The sequence below is a fragment of the Punctularia strigosozonata genome, assembly GCF_000264995.1.
Source record: "Punctularia strigosozonata HHB-11173 SS5 unplaced genomic scaffold PUNSTscaffold_1, whole genome shotgun sequence".
Taxonomy (NCBI): Eukaryota; Fungi; Basidiomycota; class Agaricomycetes; order Corticiales; family Punctulariaceae; genus Punctularia; species Punctularia strigosozonata.
The window spans coordinates 3,527,742-3,540,225 of NW_006767433.1; the positions used below are offsets into that span (position 1 = coordinate 3,527,742).

The 12,484-nt window shown below is 53.4% G+C and overlaps 8 protein-coding genes across 8 annotated transcripts; 3 read left to right on the forward strand and 5 right to left on the reverse strand.

The window, feature by feature from the left end:
- Window positions 1–520: 520 nt before the first annotated feature.
- On the reverse strand, window positions 521–2,876 carry PUNSTDRAFT_49178 (uncharacterized protein). Its single transcript, XM_007379213.1, has 7 exons — window positions 2,008–2,876; window positions 1,886–1,962; window positions 1,808–1,835; window positions 1,753–1,759; window positions 1,632–1,696; window positions 994–1,575; window positions 521–938 (listed from the first exon to the last, which is right to left on the reverse strand). The coding sequence occupies exons 1-7, from the start codon at window positions 2,829–2,831 to the stop codon at window positions 770–772; spliced, it is 1,752 nt and encodes a 583-aa protein (XP_007379275.1). The 5' UTR covers window positions 2,832–2,876; the 3' UTR covers window positions 521–769.
- A 220-nt stretch (window positions 2,877–3,096) lies between these two features.
- PUNSTDRAFT_117874 (precursor to secretory protein Ssp120) lies at window positions 3,097–4,433 on the forward strand (the record flags this gene model as incomplete). The annotated part of the gene is made up of 8 exons (XM_007379214.1): window positions 3,097–3,207; window positions 3,258–3,277; window positions 3,332–3,379; window positions 3,428–3,678; window positions 3,743–3,763; window positions 3,814–4,258; window positions 4,317–4,335; window positions 4,389–4,433. 8 exons carry the CDS (start codon window positions 3,097–3,099, stop codon window positions 4,431–4,433), a joined length of 960 nt encoding a protein of 319 aa, XP_007379276.1.
- Window positions 4,434–4,654: 221 nt separating this feature from the next.
- PUNSTDRAFT_140669 (phosphotyrosine protein) lies at window positions 4,655–6,261 on the reverse strand (the record flags this gene model as incomplete). Its single annotated transcript, XM_007379215.1, has 4 exons — window positions 4,655–4,816; window positions 4,872–5,665; window positions 5,728–5,779; window positions 5,835–6,261. 3 exons carry the CDS (start codon window positions 6,256–6,258, stop codon window positions 4,879–4,881), a joined length of 1,263 nt encoding a protein of 420 aa, XP_007379277.1. The 3' UTR covers window positions 4,655–4,816; window positions 4,872–4,878.
- Window positions 6,262–6,415: 154 nt separating this feature from the next.
- Window positions 6,416–7,017, forward strand: PUNSTDRAFT_49180 (uncharacterized protein). Its single transcript, XM_007379216.1, has 3 exons — window positions 6,416–6,484; window positions 6,540–6,621; window positions 6,669–7,017. Exons 1-3 carry the CDS (start codon window positions 6,432–6,434, stop codon window positions 6,987–6,989), a joined length of 456 nt encoding a protein of 151 aa, XP_007379278.1. The 5' UTR covers window positions 6,416–6,431; the 3' UTR covers window positions 6,990–7,017.
- A 25-nt stretch (window positions 7,018–7,042) lies between these two features.
- PUNSTDRAFT_140670 (uncharacterized protein) lies at window positions 7,043–8,261 on the reverse strand (the record flags this gene model as incomplete). The annotated part of the gene is made up of 3 exons (XM_007379217.1): window positions 7,043–7,392; window positions 7,444–7,705; window positions 7,757–8,261. The coding sequence occupies 3 exons, from the start codon at window positions 8,259–8,261 to the stop codon at window positions 7,191–7,193; spliced, it is 969 nt and encodes a 322-aa protein (XP_007379279.1). The 3' UTR covers window positions 7,043–7,190.
- A 239-nt stretch (window positions 8,262–8,500) lies between these two features.
- Window positions 8,501–8,752, forward strand: PUNSTDRAFT_58128 (uncharacterized protein; the record flags this gene model as incomplete). The annotated part of the gene is made up of 2 exons (XM_007379218.1): window positions 8,501–8,660; window positions 8,718–8,752. Coding segments are annotated over 2 exons (195 nt in total), but the record flags the coding sequence as incomplete, so codon positions are not given.
- Window positions 8,753–8,869: 117 nt separating this feature from the next.
- Window positions 8,870–10,060, reverse strand: PUNSTDRAFT_123938 (uncharacterized protein). Its single transcript, XM_007379219.1, has 2 exons — window positions 9,492–10,060; window positions 8,870–9,436 (listed from the first exon to the last, which is right to left on the reverse strand). The coding sequence occupies exon 1, from the start codon at window positions 10,010–10,012 to the stop codon at window positions 9,527–9,529; it is 486 nt and encodes a 161-aa protein (XP_007379281.1). The 5' UTR covers window positions 10,013–10,060; the 3' UTR covers window positions 8,870–9,436; window positions 9,492–9,526.
- A 1,035-nt stretch (window positions 10,061–11,095) lies between these two features.
- Window positions 11,096–12,355, reverse strand: PUNSTDRAFT_49183 (uncharacterized protein). The gene is made up of 2 exons (XM_007379220.1): window positions 11,444–12,355; window positions 11,096–11,372 (listed from the first exon to the last, which is right to left on the reverse strand). The coding sequence occupies exon 1, from the start codon at window positions 12,274–12,276 to the stop codon at window positions 11,458–11,460; it is 819 nt and encodes a 272-aa protein (XP_007379282.1). The 5' UTR covers window positions 12,277–12,355; the 3' UTR covers window positions 11,096–11,372; window positions 11,444–11,457.
- Between the last annotated feature and the right edge of the window lie 129 nt (window positions 12,356–12,484).

Genomic DNA, 12,484 nt, shown 5'->3' on the forward strand with positions numbered 1-12,484 from the left:
ATCCCGCCCTTGCATTTCCATCTTCGACGATGCGCATCGGTCTTAATGCATTATACACCATCACCACGATGTTATCAGCGTCAATCTCAACGGCTGCACCAATTCCTTCAGGATTCTATATTTTTGCGGACGTATCTCCGGGCGCCATGAAGAGAGTGCAGTCTTCGCGCTCTGCTGCCGACGGGGTCTTGACACCCGTATCGTCCTGGATGGAGGCATCGTTCACTCCTACGCGGTTGGACAAGGACAGGATCGATCTTCTATCGATCGTCTACGACCCGCACAACGGCTCGCTTTATCTCCTCCCAGTACCAAGCCTCGTGGCTTTCTCGGCGTCAAGACATCCCGCGACGTCCGTTTCCAACCCTGCCGCGGTTGTCAGCCCCAATGAACATGTCGGCGCTGATGCAGCATTTGCCAACGAGCTGAATCCTAGTGTGCCATCCACATCCTCGACACCTCCTCTCTTCAGTAGCATGGCAATCATGCCAACTACGTACATCTCCATGGGTACCCAGCATGAATAAGGTGTGAATGACATTTGCTCAGGGTTATGAATTCGTGTAGCGACAAAAACTATCGTGGATCCTGTACTACTACTATAGCACGGTTGTTCCGCTATTGGGACCGCGCCGGAAATATACCTACCTACCTACACGTGTCATAGCACGACCATCACCGTCTGCCTGCGATATTGCTCTGCTTATCAACGATAACATCAGTTAGTTGCAACACGGTGCAGTCCATTACTGGACATCACGAAGATGCATCAGAACAACTCGAACGCATCCCATTGAGGCACAATTGCACCAGCGTTGTCTATTTCGACCCATCGCTTCCTTCCGTTGTCCATGCTCCCATCCTCATGGTCTCCGCCTTCCAACCCAAAGGCCCCCTGCCAGCCGAAGCCCACGGCAGCCATCCTGCAGACATTGGAGCTGCCGGTGCCATGTCAGATTTTGAGGTGGGAGCAGTATGAGGAGGATGTTATACCTGATCCCGCAAATGACTGCTGATGGTTTAATCTCGGCCTCCCATGCCCACATCCCGCTCATCAGGGCAAAATCCGTAATCATTCCCCTTGTCAACCGCACCCGGTCATCTAGAGGAAGTCCGCTGAATTTCTTCTGCTCGTAGCCCACTTCGCTCGCAATGTCACGTAGTTCCGGGTTTGAGCTCCGTGCTAACGAGAATATGCGACTGGGATCAACAGCCTCGGCGAACTCTGTTTGCGCTGCAATGGTGTCAGAGGCAATGTAGACGGTTTGCATCTGACCTTTGGCTCCAAGTGATGCTTCTTGGTGGAACCGATCCCATGTCTCCTGGACAGCATCGGTGTAAAGGGAGATGGGAAGGTAAGAGTTATGATATGCCCATGATGAACCTCGCCTGTCCCCTCGTCGAATGTGAACCGCCAGATAGGGCTCTTGTAACTCGCGATCCACTATATTAGCCAATTCCGAGCGGGCGGACCGTATGAGCGCGGCGTTCTTCGCGTTGGGACGGATAGTTTCCGCGAACGAATGGAAGGCATGCTGGAACATCGGCTTCATTCGATTAAGTGATTTGGCATACCTAGCATACGCGAAGGTTGATACATATCGAAGTGCGCAAATGATAACCGGACGTACGGATCCTGATATTGTTCGGAAAATGGATGCCCAAGATGCCATTTTGCTGTCCGAGAATTAACAATCTGGACAAACCCACTCGTTAGATTTTTCGGTCATGTGTTGTGCGATATAATCGAACCCAGTGTCTACTGGAGTTAGCGAACTACGCGTAGTTTACTGCGGATAATGCACACCTCGCTGTCCGTGGGCAAGCAACAAGCTCTGTTGCGCAGGTAAGTATGGGGGAACATCACGTTTGTTGTCTCCTTCACCTTCAGGTGGAGGAGGCCTACAGTTTGGTTCAGGACCCGGTTGCCTTGACTGAACCTGCTGGAAATGGTCGGTCCATCTGGTGGAATGAGCGGATGTGATAACCTGGTTGGCAATGGCTCACTTTCCACGATTCCAATAAGTGTCATCAACGAAGAAAGTGCGGTTGCGTTCTCGAGCAAGCGCAGCAACTTGCGCCATGAGCGCCAGGTCTGCCATCAACCCCACATGACCGTCGAGCATGTAGGTGATGGAACTACTACAGACCGCCGTCGGCTCGTCCTCAGCCACTGGGTAATGTACACCTTCGTCTACGGAATCAGGATGAGGGACGTCCGCGGGCATTCCGTGCATTGGTGTCCAATAATCGCCATGTCCGTGCATCCACTTCGCGAACATCGTTGCGCACTCGTTGCGATATTCCGTCGGTGAAAGGGGGAAGTGCGTGTAGTTCTCGTAGGATATGAAGTTCCCATCGGTGTGATGCACGCCGTGAGGATTGGAGACGTTTGGTTTCGTCTGGTTTACGGCACTGGCGGGGATTGCCTGGCTCGTGGCATCGAGGACCTTTGGTCGTGTGAGAGAGCTCAGCACGAGGAATAGCAAGGCGGCGGCCAGTGATAACCCTCCCCATAGAGGAGCATACGATATAACGGAACGTGCCCAACGACGACGCCAGGCTCGCGATGAGTGGGAGCTGAACTGCGGATTGTCCCTATACTGTATGTCCCCATAAGAAGGGTTGCCGAGAAGCGGCGCGCGTTGACTTCCTGCGTGAGCCAGTTCGTCGTCATCGTCATCGTGGTCCATGGGACGGAGCTCGATAGAGGTCCTGGGTGTATTAGCATGGCTGGCGCGCGAGTGCGGGGTACGCGGTGTCAAGGCTTGGTACTCCGCGCCTGTTGGCTCGCCATTGACGAGTATCGTCAACGGCAGTGGGCGCGGCATCGATCGTTGCCAACAAGAAGACCTGGTTGGTGTCACAGCGTGAACAGTTGTACCAACTGGGCGTGAAGATGAGGGGAGAAAGCGAGATGTATATTCATCCACATCTGCGACCAGAGCTGTGCTCTCCCATCATCTCCTTCCCCGAGGTGCTCCTGGAATCCTGGATACCCCTTGCCTGAACGGGAGGAAGATTCTCACGACTCCCCGCGACTTGTAGAGCCCTCGGGCCTCAGGAATGGGACTTCATCTCGTGTTGCTTTCCGCCATGAAGCGCGTATCCGCCTTACTCGTCCTTACTCTGCTGGGTATTGCAAACGCTCACGGCGAGCATGGCAAGGCGGAGGGGGAGACTATTCAGCAGTATGCTCAGCGACATGTATGCGAGTCGACCCTGTACCGAGCGTTGCTGATGCATGTCGTGTTCAGATGTCCACGGAGCACCATATGTAGGGAATTGCGGAATGCACCTTAACGCTACCGTGCTGACAGAAGCACCACAGAGATACTTTCGATTTAGGCAGCTTTTTCCACCTTCATGACCTAAACCGGTGCGTGCCACCATGTCGTATGCAGCCACGCTTCTGACCCTGCCCTAGCGACGGCTTCTGGGATAAGGAGGAGATCGAGGCCATCTACGGCGTCCACCATGTTTACAACAGGAAGAAGTCCAAAGATGAAGAGGAACATCAGCGCAAGGCGGATCATATAGTGAACACTGTCCTGGCAGCAGTCGACAAGGATAAGGACGGCAAAATCTCGCGAGAAGAATTCGAGAAAGCAGGCTTGGATGCTTTACCAAACTTCGAGGAACTGGGCGCGGAGGGTCACCATTATGACGTGGAAAGCGGTGGGTCGATGACCTAGTAATGCTGATGGACGGACAACCTGACTGATTACTTTCATGCTGCCAGAGTTCTTCCTGCATCACGAAGGTTTGTATGCCATGAGATTTGCAGACCGTCATGAGCTGAAAAGGAGATAGAAATCTACCATAATACCCCGGAGACTCAAACCGACGAGTCCTACACGCACCCTGAAGACCTGGAACATTTCGCGCACCACGAGGAGATAGAACGCAAGGAAGCTGAAAAAGAAGCCGCTTACCAAGGCATTTCCGTCGAGGAGGCCATTGCGCAGCATGAAGAGCACGAAGCCCCTCCGCCTTCGCAACCTGATTCTCAGGTGCCCCTCGCGGACGATGTCCCAGCCGGCAATATCGCTCCCGCGCCTCCTCATGATGACCAGCAGCTTTCCGACCAACCTCTGAAGGAGCCCCCTCTCCCGAAGGTTACGCGTGTCACTCCCCCGGAGAAGATGGATCCTGTTGAACGATACCGAGAGGCGAAAAAGGCCAGCGGCGAACAGGAGGGCTGGGGCCAAGGCAACAGTGGATATAAGGCACCCAAAACCCCTACTGAGCGGATGAGGTACGTTGGCTAGGATAATCATCACTTGACATGCTAAGGATATGTCCTCGGTCTACAGAAAGAACCTTCCTTACAAGGTGAGACTTGATATTATCGCAATACCAAACCAAGTGCGAATTCTGACCATCAGGAACGCATGCAGTACAAATTCAAGAAGCAATGGGGCGACTTCTGATATTATGCACACTTTTTGCCGCCCCCTATTTATGCCTATATGTTCGATCGATGTTCGCCGTCGCCATTCCATGTACAATAAATGACCTCTCGATTCGTTAAAGGGCGTTTGCAGTAGTTTTGGATCGCCTTCATAACAGGTCTCTCCATGACCTCGTACGATCAATATTACCTATATGCCTATACTATGACGGCGAACGCTCGTTATGACTCGAAGCAAGGGTGAAGCATTGGTTGCGGCATCCGTCATAAGCCATTATCACATGGTCCCCCTAGAATACAGTTGTGCTGTTGTGCGACAATGGAAAACACTTCGTGTTACGGCTACACTCTTAACGATAATGAACACGTTCAGAACCAGTCTTCGGAATGATGCACATGTAACTTCAAAGAGAACATAATCAATGATGAGAATCAGAGCTATAATCTGCCAACGCACTTGCAACCTACGGCTGGTGCTGGTGCTGAATGAACGCCAACGCCAAAGCTTCATATATCAGAAGAATTTGTTCTTCCCTCTGAACCATGCCCGGCCGCTGCTCGCGTAAGGCGTCGATTTCCTGAGCGACCATATCGTCACGCAAGTCTTCCGGTAAAGGACCTAGAGGTGACGCCGGTAAGGGAGGAGGGGCAGGTGATAGCGGGGCCGGAGTGTATGACGGTGACGGAGAAGGCATTAAACCATAAGCACGCATAAGGGATGCAAGTGCAATGAAGGACCCGGTTCGTCCAATGCCAGCAGAGCAGCCTATGATGATAGCAGGATCCGGATCAAGGTCGTGTCCATGTGGGATCCAAGAGACATCCTTGTTGACTTGGTCGACCAGCCTGATGAAATTGAGGAGTTTCGGTCGCTCCTCCACCTCTGGAACTCCATGATCTGGCCAAGCGTGGAAGAGCAGATGATTGAAAATGATCGGCTCCGACATATCTTCTCCGGAGGCGGTGAGCGGAGTGATTGAAACATGGCTTATGATGCAATGCGCGTCGTCCATGTTTGAGCTATTGAGCAGTCGCACACGAAGAGGAGGTGCATGATGGCTCTCCTCCGAACGAATGGCCCAATGATCCCCAACCTCTGAAGGGAAGTAGACGTGTGCCTTCTGGGTTCCACTTTCAAAATTACGAGTGAGCTGAACGATCGTCCTCACGCGACTAGTCCTATATGTTTCCGCCGCCGCAACAGATATGGACTCCGGGGGACGAGTGCTAGGCTGAAGCAGAAGACTCAAGCTTCCGGGATGCAAGCTAGTGTCAGTCATAAGTCCTTCGCCAGGCAGAATGAGACGACTCACAATGTATGTGCGGTGTTTGGGAGTGGAGCCTGCGTTGCTATCCACCACTTCCCTGAAAGGTGCGATCTGAGAGAATGTTATCTTGCATTATAACGGTGAATAACCACCTCCGGCCAGCTCGCGGACCCAGTTCGCGTTCAGGTATCGGCCTCCGGTGTTCGTACCGATCTTTTCTATTTGCTCCTGGCCACTTTCGAGGTGCCCTTCATAACCTTCGCCGACTACAACTCGTGTGCGGTCGTACGGTTCTAGATGATAGTATCGATTGCAGCGTTGGGCCTCGTCATCGCATCCTGCGGATACAGCATAGTATCGCACGAGCGCCTCTTCAGGGCCGGAGATTCCGGGAACCGAGTTGGCAAGCATCGAAGCAACTTTTGACCGGCGAGTTGTGCGTGAAGGCATGGCACGGCGGCGGGATTGCGATCTCGCAGCATCGCGAATTCGCTCCCGTTTCGAGAGTTCCACGATGACTCTCTCTAGATGGGTATGGTTGTGAGACGTGTGCAACCATTGCGGAATGGCGCTCATGGCTGAGTAGGATGTTTAGCGGTGAACTGAGTGCAAGTGTTGTGAGTGGTTAAATAACGATCGCAAGCACAAAAGGTCCTCGTCCACACAAAGGTTTGGTGGATCCGATGTCGTCATCGATTCATATCTTCTTGTATTTGCATCGCCACGACAACCGCTTTACAGCATCCAACATGAAAGATGAAAAAGGTCTAACGGACTTGATCACCCCGGATACCCGCATCAAGTCAGTGGTTTCCGAAGTACTGTGAACCCTTGGCAACGCCTACTCGTGATGACAGGGTCAGCTCAACGCTCGACAAGTCCGTGGGGAAGATATACCTGACCGACGGAAGCCCAGAAACGTGCTGGACCTCCCGAGAGGCAAGTGCAACTGATCCATTGAAGGTTACTTACTCATGCCTCCTCAGGGTTCGTCGCAATACATCCAACTTACTTTCTCGTCGCCCGTCCGCCCCAAACGGATCGTACTCACCTTTCAAGGAGGCTTCGTTGGAAAGACATGCATTATTGAAGCGCTCCCTAGCACTGGTACAGAAGGAGATCGATTGCTGCCAGTCGCGCGGATTTATCCTGAAGATGTCAACCGCGAACAAGCATTCGAACTACCGGAAAATATCGACATATCAGGCTCCGGAGTCTCGCAGATCAAACTGACTTTCGAAGAGAGCTCCGACTTCTTCGGTAGAGTGACTGTTTACAATTTACGAATACAAGGCGATGTCTTGTAGCTCGTTATCTGCATATCAAGCAAACACCTTTGTGCACTTGGCAGAGGGCTTAACTGCTGTCACTGGTTAATGCGATGAGGACGAAGGTCAGCTTGACGCTCGGACGAGCCGCCTGTCCCACCATTACACTGGGGTGTGAATGAACGCGAGCTAGGGAAGGCGCGCGCACCGCGCATACGAAGACGGACCGGGCAACCCCTGCTATGCCGCAAGACAGAATTCCCAGGTCCTGTCCTCGCCACCTTGCCCCGTGGTCCCGGCGCCATTGGCCCGTTCTCCCTTCGTCATACGGTGTTCGTATCCCTTCCAGGCGCTCCTATGAAATAAGAATGAGCGAACTTGCGTATATTGAGGGTTGTCTGGCGCTGATGCAGGCGGATGCTTGGCCAATTTCGGCACATCCCTAGGTAAAGCTCATCAGCGGATGAAACCCCGTGTCTACTAAGACACACACCATAGGGTATACGGCGTTACGTTCCGTAGCGTGATTAGCAACGTTCCTCTATACCCTGCGGTACGTTGCTGTGTCCCTTCTTCCCCAATAGGTTCAATATCGCCTTCGTCGTCGCTATCTTCGCTTGTTTTCTGCTTCTTTCGAGCGGTTGGGCTCAAGGGAACAGGTCCTGGACGAAGGAAAGCGGATGCTGACCGCAAGAATCCTAGGATGAGTAGCTGATTTGATAGTATGTTTCTATCTTGATCAGAAATCCCGCTGCCTATAGATGACATCGGCCTTCAGCATCGCGTCACTCAGTCGGCATACTCACCCGCATGAGGGAAGTTCCATACGATCCTGTCATATTGGCGACCCCGGAGTTTGCTAGCTTTTTCTAACCTCGTGGCATCCACCCCAAATAGCACCTCCACACCTGCTTGTCGTAAGCCAGCGACGATTTCCTTGGCATCTGTGTACTTGTTGTAACAGTCTTCTTCAGAATCATACGCGGTCGCTGTTATATTGCCAGGGGGTAGGTAGTTCAACGGATCCGACGAGCTAGATGGTTCGGAATACGTGACAGGCGTATGGAGTGCTAGAGCGCGCGTGAACGAGAAATTCCCTTCCCCAACAAGGAGTATCCTATCCGTCGGAGAGAATGGCACGGTCACCCTGGGCGGATGCGCTTTGCCCTTCCCTTTTGCTTTCTGCCGCCCGATGGAAATATTCTTCTGTTCTGCAGCCTTGCGAGAACGCTCTGCCTTTTGGTTCTTCTTTAACCGCGACTGCTGAGAGATGAGGGCCGCCTTGAGGCCTTTTTTGCTCGGCTTTGGCATGATGGGTGTGTGCGAAGGCAAAACACGCGATCCAGCAGAGGCTGTGCTTTCCACAGATTCGATCGGGAGGCGCGTGCGTGGGCGCAGTGCCACGTCTCGAGTAGCAGATCATAACATTCCTTGTCTTGCAACACAGACTCTTCAATAGCTCCTGTCGCTCCTTTCGCCCTCTACTATGGTTAGAGAAGACACAATCTTTGGCTATCTGCTCGCTAACCATTGGCGATCGACTCTTGTAGCCCACCGAATTCGAGAGGAGACAGAAGAATCAGCAGTTCGCCAACGCTGCTCGTGCTGGCAAGAAGCCGGTACATGCATCTCGGCGAGACCAGCTTGCAAAGCGGAGCCCTGTTAGTCTAACAGCGCTAGCCGTTGTCGTCTTTGTTGTATGCGGAGGAGGTGCGCACCCTATAGCAAGATACGAGGCAGTACTGTACTGACTAGTATATGTCACAGTTCTGTTCGAGCTGGCACGATACATCTTCTTATGAGCGTTGCTCTTGCGACCGCCTTGCGACTGTGCTCAAAAGGCCCACGGCGGCCCTTCGGCATTGTATTACTACCATGATATATATCGCTTTCTTCGCTTTCGTTCAGTACACCGGAAAGCGGGATGGGCGGCCGTAGAAGGCTGCTTGATATACTGATTCGTACGCAACCCTACGAGTAAAATCCACACCGAGGACTGCCTGCTCTATGAATAGGTCTGCAACCGTGCTCGCGAGCGTGCGGTCAATGATATCTTCGGGATTTGCTACAGTGAATTACGACCGCGAATACGATGGAACAAGCCGCAGCATCGGAAATGTGTGCTGGAGAAGAAAAGTAGAGCGTCAATCTCAAAGAAGCTCGAGGAATGACATGCTCGAAGGGGAATCGCGAGGTCAGAGAACGAACAGGTTGGAAGGTAAGGTGGTAAACACGCCGCAGGGGGTGAACACCGCGCACTGAAAGGAAGTGTGGGCGGTGGTCGGTTCAGGAGCATGAACGATGATCGTAGGCGACAGTCATTATCCGTGCCCATTTCCTTCCACTCCAGCGGGAGCGAACGCACATGACAGATATTTTGAGCTTGTATATAGCCATGTCGGATCGAGCGCTGAAGCGCCCGTGAACGAAGTTGCGCGTCATTTTGAGGTAAGCCGTTTGAAGCGATGCCGTCGTTGACTGGGTTGCTGAAACATGATGGAGCTTAGCCGAGTCAACACGAAAGTGTGATACGATGCGAACCTTCGATAGTCTGCGACCGACGATAGGCATTGTCTTCAAGCAACGCCGCTTCGCCAGTGCTCCTGGGGGACCGCAGCGGAGCCAGCGGGCAGACCGTAGGAGGTGGGCGTATATGCAGCGGCGTAGCCCTTCTGACTTTGAGATGGGCGTTTCTCGCCCACGGGTTGCTCCGTGCAGTTCGCAACGTCTGGAGTGTTGGGAGAACGTCGGCCGAGGATAAAGAAGAAGTTCCGCTTGGAAGCTCTGGGCTTTGGCGAGGTTTGGCGCTCAGGCTGAGGCGTCGGTGCGTGTCCGGCAAAACCGTAGCTGGTTTGGAGGGCGCCGAAGGCAGCGGAGTAGTCCTTGGTCCCTTTGACTTTGGGGATAGTGGCGGAAATGAGAGTGTTCACCGACGAAGCGGGTGACGAGAGGCGATCGTAAGGCGCCTTCGCGATGGCGGACCTGTTGCAAGTCTGCAGAGAGGTCTGGGTGAAGACCTTGACGGTGTCGACGGGATACAGGACGGTGGTGTTCATGGGCATAGCTGATGAAGTTATGGGTTGGGGAATGGTACTAGCGGCTGATTGACGGCTGCGGTGAGGATTGCTCGTTGAACGACCTATACATGGCGGGCACCAGTTTATATAAGGATTTGGTTGAAGTCGGTCTGTCTTAGACCATTCTGCACGCGCAGCAGGGCCGTCAAGCACGGTTCGCGCACCCGCAGAGTGACTCTGCGCACGGAACCGCAGCAAGCATGATCAAGTAAGTGGGCGTACCACTGAAAATCTGTGTTTCCCGCGCCGATGACGGCGGAGAAGCACGCGCCCAGCCAATCAGAGCCGGAGAAACGGAGGCCGATCGCCCAGGGGTTGGTGGCTGCGCAGTGGCTGCGCTTGCGACGTTCCAGGCTTCCGAAGTCGTTCGTGACTCGTCAAGCAAGTCAGGCCAAAGTCAGGCAAGCACGCAGTCATCTTCGCAGCCGTGTCTCGCGCAGAATTCAGACACCGCCGATATAGCAACCCAGCGCCCATAGAAATGGCTGTACGCTATCGTAACTGCCGTCCAAGTCGAATATCAACTCCGGAGAACTACACCCACCGGTGTAACAGCAATGACGAACTGAGGGCTTCCATGCGGAGATACGCTCACGATATACGTGCCAACCACGTACGGGTCAACCCCATTGGAAAGGAGACCTTGCTATACCCAGCATTGCTGTAGCTCGCATCTTTGTCCGGGATTTGTTGGATCCATAACAATACGCGGTTCCCGAAGTCTCGATCTCGGTAGACACGATGATCACGTGACGGTATCGGATCTAGAAAGCGCGTAGGATCGTATAAGTACTCGGGGATTAAATGTGCCGTGCCCTGTCTTATACGGTTAGAAATACCGTTACAGCTTGGTTACAGCTGTTCCGGATGATAACGAGAAAGTCGCCTCGTTTTTTGCGCGACGCGGCTCGATGCTCCTTCCTAATCGAGCATTGTCCCAATTCCAATATGGGCAAGTCATGCCATCACGATGAGTATGTACATATGCTAGAGGCTCATATCATTCTTATCACCCACTGGTATCACGAACAAGGCGCCATAGATATGCATACAGCTTTGTATACGGGCAAACGAGGTGCTGTAGACATGCATGAAGCGCGAACATCGTATCTTCCCAATTAGACAATGGCTTGGACGGAGAGAAAAAAACGACGCGACTTTCTCATTAAGTATCATCCGGAACAGCTGTAACGTGTGCATGGCAATCGGCGGGGCCGTTCGCCGTAGATAACGTTCAATAAGCATGGTCGTATGCATCTTGTTGGCAGGTTCCTATAGCTCCGTACGGCATCGAGGCTCGTGCCGAATCCAATACGAGGTTGTCATTAGGATGTATTCTATGTTACTATGTAGAAAGAGTGGTTGGATATGGCGTCTCAGTCGATGGTTTGAGAACACATAGAATCTACAACGCACTGGCAATGCAACGATCACAGGGTTTTCGACATTTCCTCCTTCTGACCCTCCTCCAAGCTCTTCTTTAAGCCCTCGAGCGTCCTGGCCAGCTTTCCTCCGCTGGCCTCGCTCAACACCATCGCGAGCTGCGTCGCCGGCGCACTCAGCAGCCCCACAATTTGTGCCCTCAGCGTGCTTAACGTGGGAAGCTTTGAAACCTCGTCGAGCCCTTTCGTCGAGAATACCCGCCCCTCTATGAGCGCGCCCATAACCGACAACTGTGGTGGTAAATCATCTCGAACGCGTTTCAGCCGCCGGCCAGGCGTGGCAGGGTCCGCATTTTTGGCTGCCTCCTCTGCAGCAAGCTCCTGTGGTGTCTTGGGCTTTTTGGGTGGGACTGCGCGCTCTAGCGTGCGGAGAACGGCGTTCATTTGCGGAGGATGGAATGTGGGGAAGGAGAGGACAGCAAAGGGTCCTTTGACATTCTGAGCTATGTCCTTGCATGCTTCGACGTCCGCAGGCGCCACGTCTCGTAGCGCAACACCGAATATAGCCGCTCGCATGACAGTGAGCTTGGGCAGTTGAGGCTCTGGAGGCGGCGGTTGCGCTCCCTTTCCCTTTGCGTGGGCAGGCGCAGGTAGTGTGGGTGGGGCGAATTTTCTTCCCGTCTCGGTGATTTGTCGACGCAGTTCAGTGAGTCGCTGGGGTTTGAAGTCCGCGTGGTGTAAGAATATGATGGGCGAGCCGGCGTTGTCTTTGAGAAAGCGAGAGTATTGGTTGTACAGGAAAGTTTTGTCCGTCGGGTAGGAGCGGCCGACCTGGCCGTGCCAGAGCACGGGAGGGTCGAGGTTCATGGCGTACCCCCTGCTTTGCCATTGCAGTACGCAGGGTCGCGTTCGGCGCGAGACAGACCCAAGTTGCGTGGCAAGTGCAGAGGCCATCCGTAGTAGTGTCACAAAGAAAAGCGACCACGCGCGCCAGCCACCACCGCGTTCCTGAGCTTGCCCCTTCCCTCAACTTCGTGCACTTCGCCCAGCACTCGAAGCCATGTAAGTGCTTGCG